Source organism: Echinococcus granulosus (genome assembly GCF_000524195.1).
Source record: "Echinococcus granulosus chromosome Unknown EG_S00004, whole genome shotgun sequence".
NCBI lineage: Eukaryota > Metazoa > Platyhelminthes > Cestoda > Cyclophyllidea > Taeniidae > Echinococcus > Echinococcus granulosus.
The window spans coordinates 185,198-204,827 of NW_020170384.1; the positions used below are offsets into that span (position 1 = coordinate 185,198).

General features: G+C 39.5%; 2 protein-coding genes across 2 annotated transcripts; both read left to right on the forward strand. All coding sequences in view use genetic code 11, as the record gives it.

The window, feature by feature from the left end:
• Positions 1 to 442: 442 nt before the first annotated feature.
• EGR_01023 (hypothetical protein) lies at positions 443 to 682 on the forward strand (the record flags this gene model as incomplete). Its single annotated transcript, XM_024490272.1, has 1 exon — positions 443 to 682. The coding sequence occupies one exon, from the start codon at positions 443 to 445 to the stop codon at positions 680 to 682; it is 240 nt and encodes a 79-aa protein (XP_024355091.1).
• Positions 683 to 3,112: 2,430 nt separating this feature from the next.
• On the forward strand, positions 3,113 to 15,775 carry EGR_01024 (Mitogen-activated protein kinase kinase kinase; the record flags this gene model as incomplete). Its single annotated transcript, XM_024490273.1, has 18 exons — positions 3,113 to 3,180; positions 3,269 to 3,344; positions 3,490 to 3,582; positions 5,036 to 5,194; positions 5,361 to 5,592; positions 8,428 to 8,587; positions 9,739 to 9,823; positions 9,901 to 9,949; positions 10,805 to 11,201; positions 11,704 to 11,796; positions 12,027 to 12,108; positions 12,959 to 13,092; positions 13,178 to 13,305; positions 13,694 to 13,788; positions 14,488 to 14,626; positions 15,149 to 15,276; positions 15,364 to 15,530; positions 15,568 to 15,775. 18 exons carry the CDS (start codon positions 3,113 to 3,115, stop codon positions 15,773 to 15,775), a joined length of 2,493 nt encoding a protein of 830 aa, XP_024355092.1.
• Between the last annotated feature and the right edge of the window lie 3,855 nt (positions 15,776 to 19,630).

Below are 19,630 nucleotides of genomic sequence, written 5' to 3' on the forward strand. Positions count from 1 at the left end.
TATGCATCGATCAGAAGCTTCAGTAGACTTCAGTAAAGCTAAATTTGTAAAGAGGACGACATCTAATCACACCCAACGAATTTCGTCGACAGCTAATGATATGGAATTCTAAATGACTGCCAAATGGTGCGGAGCACAATAAGTGCGTATGAACAATCCCATGTTCTACAATTTGCTGCAAGTTGTACCTAACCCTTGAAGTGAGCTATAAAGGAAACCGTACATAACTCTCGGTCACCTGACAGTTCTACAATTATTCTATTTTACGGTATGTTATAAAGTAAAAATCGCCAAAATATTAAATGAGCTGAGGAAAGTCTGCCGCTGAAATCAGACCATGCTCTGTTGTCCAGATATTTAAGAAGGCTGCACATTACTTAGTGATGTTGGGACTAAATTTAATATCTATTAGAAAAAAACTCCTAATGTAGCCAGATGCACAATGGGTGGATTCGACAAAAAAGTGACATTTCGTTCATCCTGGACAGTGAAATTGGAGATAGCGTGTGTTCAATCAGGGTTTCCAAAAGTGGAAGTTTTTCCTTATTTTTTCGCATTACGTTGTAAAACACGTAAATGTCCATTCACGTTCATGGCTCCTGAGCATGAGCAAAAAATTTGTTTGCATTCCGTACAGCATTTGTATGCTCTTCACACAGAGTGGTACAACACCTCATCCTGAACAGATTCCTTGGAATTCTTAGATGTAGTTCGATGGCAAACGTTTTTTTCGTAAACATAAGCATCTTTCCAAGCTTGCCCATTTTTGGAAATCTTAATGTGGCATTAAAAAATGCAAACACCTACAGTAATCTTAATAGCCGTCCTAACTATTAAAACACAGAGGTGATGTGAAAGAGGAAGTGAAAAGTGTGATAACTATTTCGAATTTGATCATGAAACATTAATATAAGAGAAGGAGTAATTAATAACCACTTCCTTACCTTTAAGATAGAGTCGTGTAGATAGATGTAAACCACCAATTTTGAGTCAATTCGTTAGTATTGTTTTAAACGACAAAAAAATGTAAAAGTAGCACTCGCTTGTTAAAACGCTTCGACAGCATCTATCAATGTATTTTCTCAAAGAAATGGATTGGAAAATTTGACATATTCCCAATACCTTGTTTATCTCCCATTCCATGAAGCACGAATGAAGCATGCAGGGCCCGATTCGTTAAAGCGAACCACTCGCTTATTCATATTTAACTGTCACTTTCAATATAAACATAGAGAAGTTACGTAATTTTTCGAACTCGTCAACTTCGATTAACTAGTGTAAACTGTTGAGTTTCGCGTTTGCACTGGTGTCCATTTTCAACCTGTAGCTCTATTTGTTAAATAACTCGCAGCAAGTTGAAATAGTCTGTGTCACAGAGTGCCCCAGTTATAATCACTAAATATATGCAAAACTCTAAACTTTGATCTTGGTAGAAAATGCATGAGTGGAAGTAGTGGATACTACACTCGTTATTTACTTTAAATTTTCAATAAGATGTCAATATTCATGCTCATGGATCACATGGGCAGGATTCTGTGAAAATAATAGGTCCTGGTCCATGCATTCAAAGAATGCGAAGGAAGGCCTTCATCAGGAATAGCGCTGTAAATGACTTTTCACCGAGCTCACAGTCATGGTAAATCAGATAGATCCATTGATTTCCCAAGAGGAGTGAAACATGATTCCTCAGCACACTTTACTACTCCTTTATGCAAAGTACTGGATTCTCAAAATCAATCCTGTCAGTCAAAGGTAATGGAATACTAGGTAAATGGGAAAAAAAGAACTAAAGCAGTCTAACTGTAATTTCCAAAATAAAACATTTGTAATACGTTGGTCGTTTAACTCTCGGTATTAGTAAAGGGCCACTTCGTGCCATGACCACTGCACCTTTGTTAGATGTGTCGGCCTCTGGGCCATGCCAACAGCCCCAACCCCTTCTATAAGCTTAATCTACGCATTCTGCCTGCCTTCTTTTCTTTTCAGGGAAGTCTCGAGGGACTACAGCGAGATTAGTGTTATCTGGTTTTATAATATTGCAGATACTTCAACAACTAATGACTCTTTGTACACCTACCTTACTAAAAAATGATTTGGACTTAGTTGGAAGAAGCACGGTTAGCAGAAATCAAAAAGTAGCAATTTCAAATGTGAGGCAATTTACAAGAAAAATATTGCAGCATGAAAAACACACTAAGAGTTTGGACTAGAGCATACAGAAAAAACTTCGACAAGTTACCTCTTAGTAGGGGATCCGAGCCTAACTCTGATTTATTGTGTCTAATTTTACTTAGTTCGTCTCTTATCATACGATAATTTTAATTAATATCCTCTTTTAAAATTATCATTCAAATATCAATAATATATTCATGTTTGTTTTAGAAGTCTGGCAAGGGGTAAAGTGGATTTATGATGCTTTAATTTCTCACCGCGATCATATGGGATGTCCTTGAGTCCTTTTCAAGGTAAAATCTGTGCTGACCTTCTAGGTCATTGGCTAATGGGTTTGTTCATTCTGCTCGCGCTGTTTCATTTATCATGACAAAATGAACTCGGATCAGCTGTGTGTAGTTTGTATTGTTGATGGAAACTTATCAGCTCGAAAAGATGCTGTCTCTATTGGTGGAAAAGGAAGTGCTATTTCCGCCGTGATTCAAGCATGCGAAGCGTAAAAGCCCGAGTTCTTCAAGCTTTTTAGAATTAAGGCAAGGGTTCAGCATTACACATTTGATCAAATCAGTAAGAATAATACAGAAGTTCTTGACGCGTTGTATAATGCCGAAATCTTGGTTATTGATATCAGTGGATGGGTATGTTTGTGCTCGTGAATGCATGTTGTTTAGAAAGAAATCTCGGTTGTTCTTTATCACTTGGGTGTTCGCGAAAGCGTCAAGTCAACTGTAAACCTTGTTTTAGTTTGCGCTGATGATGTGGATCTTGTGAGAAGCCTACCAGTAATCTATGCTCCTGGTATATTAATCCTATTTAGCCTTTCGAGGAGCCGAATTTATTGCTGCCTTATGTTAAAGATGAGGAGGGTTGTGCTCGCTATGTAGATTCTGGCCGTTTAAACTTGCTAAACGGAGAAGTGGCGAACGTAAAGGGGAAGATAATGGGAGCTCTTCCTTTATTGTCTTCCCGACTGAAGGAATGCTTCATGGATGCGCAGAATGAAACCAGGTACTATACCATCAAACATTTCATTCCTCACTTTTTTGCAGCACTTTGATGCCACTGAGCTGAACTCTATTGATTTGTACACTTTTAGACTTCATCTTTCCTGTCAGTTTGTTAAGGAATTGCGAGTAGACCGTGAGACACTAAAAGACGACGAACTCCGCGAGGTGAGCTCACATTGTCGTTAAATAACTTGTATTTTAATGGTAATTTGTGATTACTACTGGCGCCATATACTCAGTTGTTTGTTTAGGGGTCCGTAATGTAACTGATTTAGTGCTAATTAATGCAAATGACAATGTTCTTTTTCAGAAGTTGCATAAGATGCGACGTCGTCTCGATGACCCAAGACTTCTCTCCCCGGATAGTCTTCTTAACATGTTTCTTTCGTATATGCATGTTGAGGTTTGTGTTATTCTGAAGTATTTGAATTTATCCACAGATTTTAAAGTGGCGACAGTGCATTATGTTAACATGCATCATGCTATTCGAAACGTAGGTTTCATGTCTAATAAAAACTGTTTTAACTAAAGCTATTTTTGGATTTTCCAAGCAAATCGTACGTTAAGTCTGATTCTTGTAAAATAGAGATGCTTTGGCATAGGGAAAATTTAGTTGTTGCGCTCTTCCCGTTGGTCATCAAATTTACTTTTTTCTAATCGTCGGGGTCTGATAAATTGCACTTATTTTTACTAGTGAACGAATCATCTGGGGATTTGACATCCTGTTTTTTGAAACCATTACATGTTTAGACACTTGCCATTACGTCAATGTATGCATTTTTGGGTCGCGTGGAAATCCACTTGAGCTTTATAACTGTTTACTCGGTCTGGGAGTTGCAAAGGCCGTGCGGAGCTGTGTGAACCTTGAGTCTCTCGTTGATGCCTGCACTTGAGACGTTAAACCGTCTTGAGCGCTTAGCAATGCGAACAAAACTTACCACACCTTACCATCAAGTGCCCACAAAGCCAAATTTTGGAGGGCATATTCAGTTAAGATGGCGGTTTTTTAATTATTTTTACAACTACAAACTTATTGGGATATCATTTCAAAATCATTTGGGCTTGCGAAAGGTATTGAGGCAAATTTATTGAGCAATAGGTAAACAGATTTGTACTCTTGTTCTAACGTAATAAACGTACATCCTAAGCTTCCAATGGTAATTCCTAATTGCACTTTACACAGACATCAAATTCATGAAAAGTTAATTATATACTTTTGAAAATGGCTGTTGGGACTTTGATCTTTTGCGCCAATCATTTATTTATAGTTCATGTTCTTATTGATGTGGGTAGGCTTGTTTCAGGATTCTTATAGTCAATCGCTACAGAATGCCCACTCTTCTCAAATGCTAGCGGTGTCGGCTATATAAATATGTATTAGGGAAGCATAAAACACTTTTTTAGTCGTTTGAATTTCTCGGAGATGTATTAGAATTCAGGTTAGGTATATGATGTCGTACCGGAAGTGCCATGGAGGTGGCACTCCTAGTATGTGATTAGTTGTAATTTTTCACCTCCCTAGACATGTTTACCTCGATTATCTGGTAAGCAGGGGAATCTAAGAAAATACCAATATGCTCCAGAGAGGATTGCGATATCTCATTGTTTATCTAGAGGCTACAAGTGTTTTCATCACTGTTTTGTTATTATTTTCCTCCCATTAATATTCCAATGTTCGGAATTTACAATTTCATGGAGTAGATTTCGCATACCTTATTTACTGTCGAGTACTGGATGATGTGTTGTGATTGATGCTGCCTTTTCCCCTTTCCATGATTGGTAAATGTTTTGAGGGATCATGAAATCGCTCTATGCTGAGTCGTTGCATGTTTGCATAGTCCTCATTTTGTTTGTAGGCCTATTCGGAAATGATAAGTCTCATGGAGGCCATTCAGGGACTCGAAAATTATCAACACTTGCTGGAGCCCCCTAATATCCGCTACTACTATGCATTCGCTCTTAATCGTCGAAATGGTAAAGGCGATCGTGAGAAGGCACTGAGCATCATCAAGGATGTAGGTCAATTGTTCCTTGCTTAATCTTATAAAATTTGTTCAATCCTACATTTTATTTTCTGCCCCTTCAAATATCTCATTTGAATAATCTTACATTAATTAAGTGAACAGCGATTGGATATGTCAACTGGGAGAAGTCTATCAGTGTGTTTTTTGATCTATGCAGGTAATCGAGAACTGTAAGCAACCTTTCCCCGATCTGTACGGTCTAGAGGGTCGGATATACAAGGATCGCTTTGTGGAATCAAACTGTACTGACCGTGAATCCCTCGAGAAGGCCACTGAGAGCTACCGAAAGGGTTTTCAAGAATCGTCGAGCGAATATCTGGGCATCAATCTGGCAACACTACTTGTGATCGGAGGAGCTGACAGAAGCAATAAGGAGTTGGCCACCGTCTGTAAGCATCCATTTCTTACCATCACAGACTTGTTTTCGTGTGCTATCAAACTTGCGCAAAAGGGAGCAAATAGGGAATAATTGATGCTATGAATGGTGAAATCATAGCTGCAGCTGTAGTTGATACGGAACACAAGGTTTTCCACTGAATTTCAGGAGTTCACTGTATTTACTTCTTCCTGTTATTCTCAATACCCGTGTATTTGAGGAGCTCTGTGTTATAAGATGCTCTTTCGCTTTTCAGGATCGCGAATTTAAGGGTTGATGGTGTGAGGTTAAACTTGGCGACATGAAGTATCCTGCAGACTCTAGAATCGCGTAGTTAATGAGTTGTGATGATGACATTACGCCATTTACCACATGTCACGTACTGTGGTGGGGCAGGAGAGATTTCACCTAGTAAGATGCTGTCTAGCCGTTTAATTAAGGTTGATACAACCTAATTGCGGCTGCGTCTTTCCATTTGCTGTGTCGCTAAAATGTATTTGCAGACGCTTTGAATCGGCAAATTAATCAGAATTCGAACTACAGCCAAGTGCTCCTGTGGGATTTACAAATGTGCGTGAACAAGATTGTTGCGTGTCAAGGTATACGTTTGATCTGATTTTGATGGATGGATGACTTCATCTCCGTCAAGTCGGAAGGTTAGTTATAGATGTTCTTCAAATCGTCCACGATTAGTATCGGCTTCTGTGCGTCAAAATGTTGGTAGTTTCAGTGTTAGAGCGCACCACATCCTGCCCAGAAGATGATACCCAACACAGTCTACTTTATCGCAACGTCTAAAACAGTGCTCTATTTTACTTCTCATGTTAACTTTTTGGGGTCAAGGTGTCTGACTTTTATGCTTCCTATCTGTGCACGTTGACTCCTGGTCACTATTTTTTTGCTAAATGCTTCGTCTAGACAATTATTACCACACCCGATTACCTTCACACAATGTGCCCGATGGAAATGTCTATCCAGGTGTTTGAAATATAAAAATATAAAAGTTGGGATGTTATGCATCCGTTTCAATATTCGCAATAATTATTAGAAATATTCTGGATATCCGCTTATCCTCTAGCAGACAATTTAAATTCACTTCAATTTCTTCGTTGGCGCTCGTAACACCTGTCACCGTAGTACACGTTTTTTTTCTAACGTCTGTGCATTGATATGCTTTCCTATTGTGTTTTAAGCCCGGAAGCTCTATCCTTAGGAGTACAATCAGTACCTCACAAACCATCAAATAGGTTGCCTACCTTCACGATTATTGTGGGTTGCAAATGCCATACGCATACACAAGCCTGGGTATGTAGTCACCTTGTCCTTTCACCATAAATGCCACACTAACCTGTATTTCTGAAGATATTGCGATTTGTGTGCTCTACCACTGCCTGAGTATAATTAGGATAATATTGCCTTTGGCTGAGGTAATCCATCATACCTTAGATTAATAACTTGGTTAATTCGAGGTAGCTTGTAAAAGGTAATGCAGATTACAACCATTCACAGGATTTTGCAAGGTCGTTAAAGTGCTTTTGATGGAGAACAATTCCAAAGATTGTTTTTGCCAATTTTGACGTTTGACAACCACATGAGCACCTTCTAGTCATGTGAACTATACGGAGTGCTGCCACTTCTGATGAGGCCTTCTTCTAGGCATGCATTAGTTTTAAAGGATTTAATTGTATCCTTCTTCTCACGTCGAGAGGTATTTTCTTACTATCCGTCTCAGTACATCTAGCATTTATCCTGAAGCATAATAAGACTCCTGCTTGTGTCTGAGATTTGTGTACGGCTACATATCTCCATGGCAGCTTGACTTCTTTATGGTTTTTTAATACACGCCCAATGGGGTTTTGCGCTAGGAGTGCTAGAATATGTTATTCGCATGGGGATAAAACTCACTTCTCTTTCTATTCACGTCAGGAATACTTTTTGTCGTGTTGGTGCAACATCTTCTGTGATCAGTTTGTTGGGTCAATGTTCTTTTGACGCATTGCTTCGCGGTAAATGAGCCTTACCCAAAGTAGGCTATATATTTTCGGCGCTGTTTGACAAGGGATGCGGGAGCTCCGGGCTTGCTACTTCAAAATATCTCTAGCAAGCCCTCACAACAACCGTCTGCTTCCAGGCTTGCAGTTTCACGTGCTGCCAATGAGATCGGGCCAATATTTTGTCAAACCAAAACTCATGGTAGATATGCACTTTTTTGGGATTTTCGGTAAGGAAAATCTAACGGTGGCACAGAAGTTGCCCGAAGGCTACACAATTTTGGGAAGAGCCTGATGCCGAAGTTGTCGTAGTAAAAAGATCTCTCTACTCCAGTGTCAATTAAAATTGATAAAGGTATAAGCCGTTGGGATCAATTATAAAGTTGTTTTCATCAGCGCGTGGTGATGAAATCGTTTAGCCTCTTTTTGATGGGGTAAACAAGTCTTTGGGCAATAAAGTGCAGGCATGTCGACTCTGAATGCACGAAATGTCAAAGTTGGTTATGGTTTCGTGTATTTTCTGTGCGGCTGAAAATACCACGATAGCATCGGCTGAAGGCGTACTTTGATATGGAAAGTGGGAAATCGAAGGATGTTACGGTTTTGCCATTTCGAGTTCAGTAATAGACGGACACTTGTCACATGAACTAGACGTCGTTCCAAAGAAAATGACCCATGCGGAAGGTTTGGCTTTCTTCGTTAATGATGGATATTGTCATTGGATTTGAATTAAATGTCACTTTGTTACTAAGTAAACGGCGTGTCCCTTTCAAATGGCATCGTTTTTCGGCATTTTGCTGTAATTACAACGCACATGATTCCTTCAGTCACCCACTTATGTTTTGTTATTTAATCAGGCAATATGCTGTATATTAACGCGGGCAGAAAGGGTAATCTCCAGGATCTCCAGGACTACTGGGATGTGGCAACTTTCTTTGAAGTGTCTGTCCTTTGGGCCGACTACGCAGGGGCCGTAAAAGCGGCTAAGTACATGCACAAGCTGAATCCGCCTTCGTGGTGAGTAATCGCTTATTCGCCCCCCATTATCTATTAGGTCCGCATTCTAGATATGACTGGCTAGTTGAAGACGGGCGAACTCGTGTTCCTCCAGTTGACAAACACTAACCACTGCTCTTCGTAGACCTTATATCAAAATAACCACCTTCAGTGACCTTGGGGATGAACTTTATGTTCTGAAAATAAATAAATGCTGCAATCAGATTGGATTCGCTCCAAGCTGTGTGGGGAAGTGATTTCCTTGCTTTTAAATAAAAGAAGAGTAGTTAAAAACTTAATCACGGATTATCGAATTCAAAATCATGCACATAACAGGAAAGCTTGTGTATTGCAAAAGAGGTCATGTATGGGCAATTCACGAGCAACGCCATTAGCTTACCGATCTTGCAGTTTCATATCAGTGGGGCGACCTATACAGTGCCAGCGTAGTAAATTACGGGAGGAAGCACCTTGTGTATTTCGTGAGCAGTCAAAGTGTTCTGTTTATTTCTAATCTGAATCCAACTTATGCGCAAATTTTACTGTTTTTCACCATCTGCAGCGCTATCCATGATCCAAAGTGTAGTCGTCCATTGCCAGATTAGACTGCAGTCGTTCTTACTGCCTATTAACTGGTGCACTTGATCACAATTTTTGCTATTTTTACAGCAGACTATTACAGTTGCATCGCAATTGTCGCCTTAATTGCACAAATCAACATGATTAGTGCATTTGGGATAGTCATATTTACTGTCATGCTGTTGGATAGAGGAAATTCTACTGTACGTTTTTTCTCCTTCATCTACTTACCTTTACATTGATCGATGAAAACGAGCAACCGTAGGTCGGTGTAGAATCTCGGTCGATGCGAAATTGCTTCTGTTGAGCATATGCCTGTGTTCAGTTGCCACGGTTATTGCGGTTGCTATAACAATGGATACTCGCGAACTAAACTAATTCCTGAGTTCGACGTTATTTACCGAACGCAACTGGAAAAGGGGGTTTTGAGGTTTTTCGCACAACCTTGTTTTGAGATTATGAACAGGTTTGAGGTGTTTGAAAAAGTCAAAAAAGTGTCAGTCTGCTAAAATGTATATATGAAGTGCTCAATGATCGTATATTTTCCCATTTCTCATGTAAAATTAAAAACATCATTCCTGCTTGCTTTCCAGGCACCTGGGTTCAACATTAAGAAACATTCGACTGATTTTGCGAGCTCGGAGGATTAGGGCAGACACAACAGATAAGGATATGGAGGTAGATCCTCATATGCCTCTGCATCATCAGTCTTTTGTACAGCCAAGTCTAGCGCATTTTTCGTTTCCCTATTTTAGCTTTTCAACTTCTGGTTGGAGTTCTTTCACGAGTGCATCCAAAATCCCGGTAAGATGGGCGCAAGCGCCAGTCCAATCTCGCTATTTGCCCCTGATCTATGACCTCACTGTACCTACATCTTTAGAGTGTGACGACACTGCATCCTAGATTTTCCGTTGCTATCAGCGTCATCCGAAAGGGGATGAAGTCATTAAGCATGTGCTTGTCACTAACGCAGTCATTAAAATTCAAGTCCTGTCTTTTCCTAACTGTTACAAGCCAATTTTCCCTTCAGTAATTGTCCAGCAAGCAAATCTTATTTCATAGTGCCCTTATAACAGAGAACTCTACGGATTGTAAGTTTAGGGAAGTCTTAATGCCCAGTCGAACAAACTTCTTCATTTCGAATTTGTGTCGGATGACCTTCATGGTATCTTCAAAGAAACTACAAGACATGACTGATACGTTGTCCCCTGTATCGGCAGACAATATTCATGTTAGCTGAATGACCAGAGTCTGTAGTAGCTATAAATGTTGTTGCACCTGGTTGTTCTTCGTGATGAATGCTACAATCGTTAGTTGGAGACTGCTTGAATTGTACGTGGTCTCTGGAAAACTGCAAGACTAACTTATCAGCTATTTTTCATCTCACATCCTTTTCGCATTGTACCTGAGCTTAGTTTCAATATGTAATTCACAACTTAACCTTTCATTATTATTTATGTAAAAAAGGCAGGACTTCAAAAGTTTACTAATATCTTTGCTTTTTTTGACACCAGCAGCAGTTATTTTGAATTGGCGAGACTAACATTCTTAAGTTTTGCGATTCATATTGCTGCGCTTAAATGTGAAAGATGATTTCAACACCTAAAGAAATACTAGCTTCTGGGGCGAGTTTCACAGTCATTAAATATTCGTTTTTAGAAACCAAAAAAAAGTTATCTGAGGGTTTAAAGGGTGATGAGGAAGGTGATAATGAAAAGAAGAATCAAGCGGTAAAATCCGAGGAGACATCGGCGGCCGAAGCACCATTGCGAATCTACTTTCCGGTGCTGCTGGTGGACATGAGCGGTGAAGAGTTGAGACCCGCCCATCTCCACATCCACGCTCACTCGGACAAGCCGAACATGCGCGTGTGCTACATCGAGAGCGGTCAACAGCCACCTCCGAAGACCTCCACACATCGCGCTGTCACCCCCATGGTCTTCACGTTCGCGGAGGAGAACGGTACGGAGAATGGCGAATCCGCACCACTTTCTAACCTCCGGCTCAATCCAATCTACGACCTCGTTTTCTATGAGGATGATATCAAGGGGTTTAGGTGAGTTATGAAAGTTTGATTCGCGTGACAATAAGAATGTAGTAGAATCTTTCATTTCCCCAATTCCCCAGTTATTCTTCGTGACCTTGGTTTTCATCTCAGCAATTCGTCTGGCTACTGCCAAACGGCACCTCCGTGCGGTTCTGTCAACTGAAAAGCAAACGTGTTTACAGTGTTATGGCGTCAAAGTCAATTGCAAAGAGGAAATTCCCCAGTACAAATGCTAAAACGGTTGAATGTTTAAACTGAACCAAATCTGCCATTTTTGGGGGATGTATGAATTAGTTCTTTGTCAATGGAGTGCGCATCTGTAACTGTTTAGTAGGACCTATTTTTTCGTAAACCTGATTTGTTGGTGAATTGGCACGTGTCATTGATCTTCAGATCACTTGAAACGGGGCTGTTGATACAGTTAAACGGTTCCTCTAGTGTTTGCAATTAACCACACCCGAAACACACTTTGGCACTGCATAGGAAACTTCGTTGTTTGCACAATTTCTAGCCTCAATCCAAAGGATAAGCGAAATCTCTACTTCTTCACGGTTCAAGCGGAGGATTATTCCATCTTCTTTCCCTGTGAACGCTCGCGAACTGAGTATGTATTTGCCCATACGTGGATGAGTATAAATTGTTTTCAAACTTTGCCTGATTTTTAATGGTATTGTATATTTTGTATTTGGGGTCAAAATTAATAGTATGCTTATTCCTCAAAATGAAATTCCTTGAACATGTACTCCATAATTATCTATTTTGTTAATTGTCCCTATGGAACGTGGGAACTTTTTTAAATGTTTGCCTTTTAATATGACCGCCCTTCTCACTTAGATTTCTAGCTGCCATTCGAGCTTCGCTCTCGGAGTCTGATAATTACCTCTTTGATGAACACGAAGATGACGAACCTATTAAGGTACTTTCATTCTATGCGCTAATTCATGCGCCTAAGCAGCGATGTATTTGTTAAATTCACTTTTAATTCCTTACCAATAACATGTCCAGCATAGATGCGGTAAAATCAAGGAGGTTGATTCTCCCGATTACCATGCATATGGTCACTGCTTTGCGAGTGCTTTTATCAGCAAACCAATTTTACATCTCAGACTCATACGTGTGAAGATGATGTAAATGGTAATTGACTTTAATTAAAGTGGTTTATGTAGGAAGTTTCTACTTTTAAGTTTCATGTTACTTTTCATTGCATTTACCTCGGATGGTGTCATCTAGACACGTTTCACTTCAAATTCTTTAACACAGTTGGTCTTTCTGTAGTTGTGAGTTTCAATTCTTTTTCATCTTAATCTACCAAAAATTTGTGAAGGTGTTTTTTTTTCTTCATTTAAAGACAAATGGACCCTACGATCTTGAAGATTCTGGTTTTGTTATAATACCTTTTTTTCAAATTCTTTAGGTATTCCTTAAGTAATTTGTACTGAAGTTCATAGAAGAGTTGTTTTTACTCTCATTGGTTATTAACCGGCATTACCAGTCCTTTATACTTATAGCGGAACAGCCCATGGAAATTGTTTTTAAAGAAGCCTACTGTTTAAAGTTCATTTGTACTCTAAAGTTAGTAGAAACTCCTTTAGCGTAAAACTACCGACGGCACTATTTGAAATATGAAAAATACTTAGAGCCTTCAATATACTGTTGTTTCACGCTATTTTCACCAGAGATTTATCGACGCCGAGCTTCGACCACAGGTAATTTTAATGCCATAAATCAATCGCGCCCTACTTAGTAAAATAAAATTAAAATTTTAGTTTGTCTACGAATTCGATGAAAGCGGTCATCCAATTGTCCTCGGTTCAGGAAGCTTTGGGACAGTCTACGCTGGTCGGGAGCTTAGCAGAGAGGTCAAGATTGCCATCAAGGAGATTAAAAATATTCCCCAAAAGTGAGTTACTGCGATGACACTTGTTATTCACATAGCAATTTAACACTTGCGGCACATTTTTAATCGCTTTCATTGTTTCCGATAGAGATCTTCAACCGCTAATTGAAGAGATTAATCTTCAATCGCGTCTCAATCACACCAACATCGTCTGTTACCTCGGCTCAGTGTATGAGGATGGAGTCCTGAAAATTCTCATGGAGCATGTTCCTGGAGGTGATTTGCATTTAAAATTTCGTGCGACTTAGAACACTCACATGGTTTGTCTTCATGTCTGCCACCAACATGTTGATGCGATAAAACGAAGCACTGATGTAACTCACAAACGCGCATAAATTGTGGCCTCCCCACCTTAGTGAATAATGATTTCTGGTGCTGGATTAATACTGCTGGGTCATGAGGGAGGTCGTTAACTTTTCAAAAAAGGATTTTTTCTGGAAAATTAAACTATTGCAACTGGAAGAGCATAAAAATAAACACAATGAAAACCAGACGTAAGCTGCATGAATTTTGCGCTACAAGTCATGATTCATTGACCTTTTAGTTATATTTTTATTGCACCTATTATTTATGCTGCAATGCTCTCTTTGCATCATCTTTCCAGGGTCGCTTAGCTTTCTCCTGAAGAAAATTGGCAGTTTAAGAGACGAAACGGTTTCGCATTACTCCAGTCAAATCCTCGAGGGTTTGCGCTACTTGGTAAGAATGACGTCCATTGGGTGCCTAGTGCAGGCTCCTAGGCATTAGCAATAAGGTACTTAATATGGCAATCGACGTCCTGTTTGAATGCTTTATAACATTTGTTCCATTTTTGCATGAAATTTTAACAAAATGCAAGCTATATAATACCATCTTTTAAAGAAACCGAGTTTATCTAAACCTGTTACCTTCATACCAAAGCTTCATGTGGTAAAATGTAACTCTCTTCTGAAAATGCTTCTTTATTTATGCACTGGTTCTTGAGTGTGTTTTTATGCTTTCATTTGAAGTTCTCCCTGTAATCAACTACAAATGTCACGAGCTTGAGTTTTACTTCTGTTAGGCTGCTTCTCTAGTGCACAATTCAGTTCCATTTGGCTGCTTTGTGATAAAAATTTACTCAATCAACACGATTAACCTCCATGCGAGAATACTGAGTCTGTGTGAGGCTTCTTTTCTCTGTTTAAAATAATTCCTTATCCACTTATTATCTAAATAGATACTTCTTGATTTTGCGGCTACTAAATGATTAAGACATTAAAATACTGTTATCGTTTTATTTACTGGCGCTGAGCTGTGGTTGTAATGTACATTGTGACCTTAACTTTTGGTTTTGTTTCAACTGCAATGAAGGTTGTGTTTTGTTTTAAGCAGAAAATAAGATGCTTTTAACTAATAACTTCTCTGTGCCACTTTTAGCATGCCAGCAAAATTGTGCACCGAGACATTAAAGGCGACAATATCTTGGTTAACATGTATAGAGGAGAACTGAAAATAGCCGATTTTGGTGCCTCAAAGCGACTCGGTGGTCTCATCAGAAAGGCTGGCACAGTCACGGGTATGCCTTTAAGCTACGCTCATACGGTCCTACTACTCCCACAAGCGATTTTGGCAAAGAATTCTGTCACATTGATGCAGTAGTCATTTAAGTGATTGGTTAATTGTTGTCAGCATTCACATCCACCAGGCACTCAGGTGTGGGTGAATTCACCTTTAAAATATTTCAGTCGCATAAGGCTTTAATACTTGCTGCATAGCGCGCTTCATAAAACTCACATCTATTAACCCTGTAAAATCCTGTACATACCTGAAACGACAATAAGTTTACTCAACAGCGTACACATACAGACACCTTATCACAACACGCTAGCCTCTTAAGCACTATAAGTTCAGTGTTGGTGCTGCTGCATGGCATTACATTTTGTTGATAAAGTGCTTTGAATTTGCATAGCTGAATGAAACCTGTCTTTGTCTAATTACGTTTGTTTATATTGATATTTCTATGGTTCTTTCTCGGTAAAAATGAGTTCTTTATTGCATTCTAATTTCAGTTTGTAATAATGTGTTGCCTCTACCGCAGGTACCATGCGTTTTATGGCTCCAGAGCTCATTAACGCATCAAAAGATGGCTACGGCTATCCTGCCGATATATGGAGTTTTGGTTGTACGGTTGTAGAAATGGTGACAGGCAAACTCCCCTATCATGAGGTATGAGTTTGGCGATGCTTTTGTTTCTTCTTTGCTATGCAGTGAGACGGTCTTTCACAAGCTTTGAATTCGCTTTGTTCTGCATAGCTTGATGCGTTCGCAGCTTTTTATCGGGCGGGCTACTACAGCGCACATCCGGACATTCCAGAAGAACTGCCAGAACCTTGCAAAGCATTTATCAAACGATGTTTCGAAATCGATCCCGAGAAGCGAGCAAGTGCTGATGAACTTCTCACCGATCCTTTCATTCTCATGTGCGTTTATTTTATAAAAGTGTTTCTAAGACCCTAGTGGGCTCTTTCTCAAGTTAACCCCAAAACTCAAGTGCCCATACGGGTTGGTGGCCTATTGCATTGGGGCTGGTAAACGCCCTATTCACGCGCAAATAAATCCCGCAGGAGGCAGTCGCTTCCTCATGCTTGCTCGTGACACCGGCAGCCAGAAAGTACGAAGACAAGCCTATGTCTTTGTGGGCGTGGGATGCATCGTAGTCTTTTGACATTCATCTTCGTACAAAAATTGTTGCAAGCGGTCAATGTGACTAATCCATTGGGCTATTACTAGATCGAAATCTGATTCAACGATGCTGGCAAAGCTCTCACTGTTGAGTGCTTCTACAATCATATCATTATTTTGTACAGTGGTACGTCGCCACCATAAATTGTGTACAATAACTATTCCAATTTGGGCAGCGTTGCTGTCAGTAGTAATAATCGGTCTGTATAAACCTTAAATGCTCAACTTAATCTAACAGTGTGTCGAATAACCGCCTGCTAGTGTGCTGTACCGCCCTGTAAGTGGAGTGATGAAATAAGAAGGACTGTTTCGTCAATTGCTGCGCCAAAACAAAATTGTGGGATTTATTCTTCCTGGTTCTTAACAGAAGCGCACTTTACCTCCCCTGAGGTGTAGGTTTACGGTGCCTGGTTGGGGCCAAGTCATTCACTGCTTTAGTGCGAGTTGATACAGCCTGAGGTAACGGAATTTAGGGTTCACCGGCCTTTGGCTGTTTGTGCTTGCATGCAGGCAGGCAGGCAAACAAGAGTTGCATGCGATTGCATGTATGTGCGTGTGCATAGTCGGGAAGCGCTAACTGCAACCCATGATCTAGGGGTGACCTCACATGACCCCATGGATAGACGAGAAAGCATCTGTCAACCCCCATTAAAACCGCCGTTGCGCCTTCATTCACTGGATGATTTGGTGTCGTTGTTTATAGCCCTCTTGTCAAAACATGTGCCCGTCTTCCATGTGATTTTGATCTTTCTGTTTATTTTATTTCCAACGCAACTTAGCTTATTCTTCCACCACGAACGTATGACTCTTTCATAATCAGTACGTGCAGGCAATTCGTACTACACGGCAACAGTAGATTAATTCTGATCTTGTTCATTGTGCAAGCTGCGAAGATTTAAATAAACGCTTTCATTTGTGATCACACGCATTGTATGTGCCTTTGTACAGATTTGCCTACATGGGGTGTGCATTTATGTATATTTTCTTCAGTCTTTCCAAGGCCAAGTAGCTTAAATTTATTTGTCTATTTCGAATTGAAATTCCTCCATCGGTTTATTTACTATGAATTGTTTTTCTTTTTGGCGATGTGGATTGGCTGTTACAGCTAGATTCGAGAAGTTAAAGTAGAGTCAAATGCTTGATGACTTTCACTATTAATGAAAAGTAGCACAGCATTTAACATATCTACTTAATGTCTGTAGGTGGTCCAATTCAATAAACGGGCTCCATGAGCTAATTTAACGTTCTCAGTCATTTTGATTGACTTCTTACAATCAGGAAACGTGACCGGAAGAAAAATAATGGGACAATTCAGTTCTACGCATTCCTGCTTTTTGGTCTAAAACGAAACTTTTGCACCTTATTAAAAGCTTAAGCATCTGCGTAGAATTTAATGAAAACATTCCTGGTATAAGCTCAAGGTTAAAGTTTTGAATTGTGCTTTTGATCTCTGTCTTGCTGTAATGATATGCCATTCCCTAATTACCACGAGCTGTTTTCATTCTGTTGTTTTAATTCACCTGAATGAAGCTATGAAAGCCTTTCACTGTATAAAGTGGATTAAACTTGTCAGAACACAGTACCTGAAGAGGTCGAATTCGTATGAAATTAAACTGTATTCCTACTTTTGGTTGCTGGCAGACTATTTCACTTTAGCAAGCGAGACTTCAGTCCGATATCATCTAACGATGGCTATAAACACACGCAGTGACTGTCTACAAGAATGCAAATCATTGACTCCTAATGTTTGTACTCTTTCTGTCATCGTTGGGGTCTGGCTGCGGTTGCCGCTCTTTATTGACTATGAGTTCACATTTTCAAGCAAAAACGATTATAAACGTGATCATTCAGTCGGTTATGATCCTTTATTCATCTAGCGATTACTTGGCCTTTTACGAATAAGTATATTAATGGAAGCGGTTCGCTTTGAATCTAGAATCACTGCCATGGCAATGACAGTGGGTACATTGTGTTCTGCCGACTTTTTTCTGCTCTTAAATTTCGTCATTTTTGAACTATTAGTACTGGCTTCAGGAGGTCGTGAATTTCGACAATCATTGTAGTGGTGTAATATGTACAAAACCGCCTGTATTTGCATGGGTTTAGGTAAGAAATGCATCACTTTTACGCAATGTTGAATTGGGTGCGATTTTCAAGTGTGCCGGTTGGTAGTCTTAGGACCGTTCATGCGTAAATTTTGGCGGTAAATTTGCGGCAGTTGAGCTACGCTGTGCATTCTTCAGTGATGGTTTTATTGTGGTAAAGTAGTAAACTTGCAAAGTGTTTCAAATACCTTAATTGTCTCTCATACTCAGATTCAAATCATGCATACGGACCTACATGGTGCTACTTTATGATTAGCCTCATTCAATAGCAATTCATAATCCCTATCTAGTCCTAAAGCAATAGATTTTCATACTCCTTTAGTATTCTATTCGCAGTTGAGATCAGCTTACATTAGTTTTCGTATTTCAAATATTTTCACACCAAAAGTTAAATTGATATTCGGTCCATACGTAAATAATGACCACAATTACTGTGTAATCCGTACAATTGGGATCGCGAATGGAATTTTTGAAATACTTCGGTTCGATTTTCAAATCAGCACTGCATATTTTGATTCCTTCTTAATTGACGATGGATACTGCGGTATCTCTGGCCGATGTAGCGGGATGCGTAGTTAGGTTTCATCTGCTGGTAAACCGATCACCCCGCACTTCTCTGTGTGGAGAGTATCTGGTATCACGATTCGCTGCACGATTGCTCAATTCTTGCATGTTCATTCCCTCTAATCCATTTAGGCCCTTACCACATGCCAGCGTGGTTTTTGAAAAGATTTCTATAGGGTAGGCATCAGTTCGCCTTACTCTGAACTTTTACTTGCAGTCCTCTTTCACAGTTCGTAGGCAACTTGCGTTCATTGTAACTAAATTAAGCGTAGGTTAATAATACTAGCAATGTTCTTCGAAAATTGCCAGTGGGGTTTTATTTTCGCTCTCTTTTTAAATTAGTTGGCGATTTGATTCCTAATTAGTGTATGCAAGGCGGCTGCGGTGTTTTAATTTCCTCAAGTATCTCAACGGTCACAGATCCCATCGTGACTCTAGTACCATGGGATGTGAGTATTTATCCTACAGAAAGTTGGCAAACTATGGATGGTTAGTTAAAGAATGCGATTTGGCACTCATGGTAGACATACCCCTCTATCAAATCGCCATTGCGTTGAGTAAAACAGGGTAACATTTAAAATTTTGGTAATGAACAATGCTACTTTCACTTATCGCCTGCACAATTCAACTAACAAAATGTGTTTTAATGATTTTGCATCAAGTATTCCCTGACTGTTATGCATTATTTTGTTTTCCATCAAGTTTTGTCTTGGATTTAACTGGTACAGTACAGGGAGGTGATGAAATGTAACCTTTAGTAAGCTTATCCTGTCATTAATCAGTAGAAATGCGGCTTTTATCCTAGCAAAGCGAGTGGGAAATATTCTTGCGCAGTGTACTAGTTGTTCTGCACGTGTTTGTGTTGATATTTTATTCATTGTTGAAAAACATTGTGATTTAAATCTCAACGTGAGTCTGTTGCATAAAACTACTATTAAGATTCTAAAGAAAATTTGTTCTTTTTTGCAATCTTACCCGAAGCACTGAACATTAAATTGCATTATATATTCTCTTTCAATTAGTATTCGTGGATAAGTTCTTCAGGTGCTGTTCCCTGTTCACTTTTTCATAAATAAGGTCTTCTGTACTGTGCATTATTTATAACCGAATGCCCTCTTAGGACACATCCATTTAATTATCATTCATATTCATTTATTTTAATATTAGGT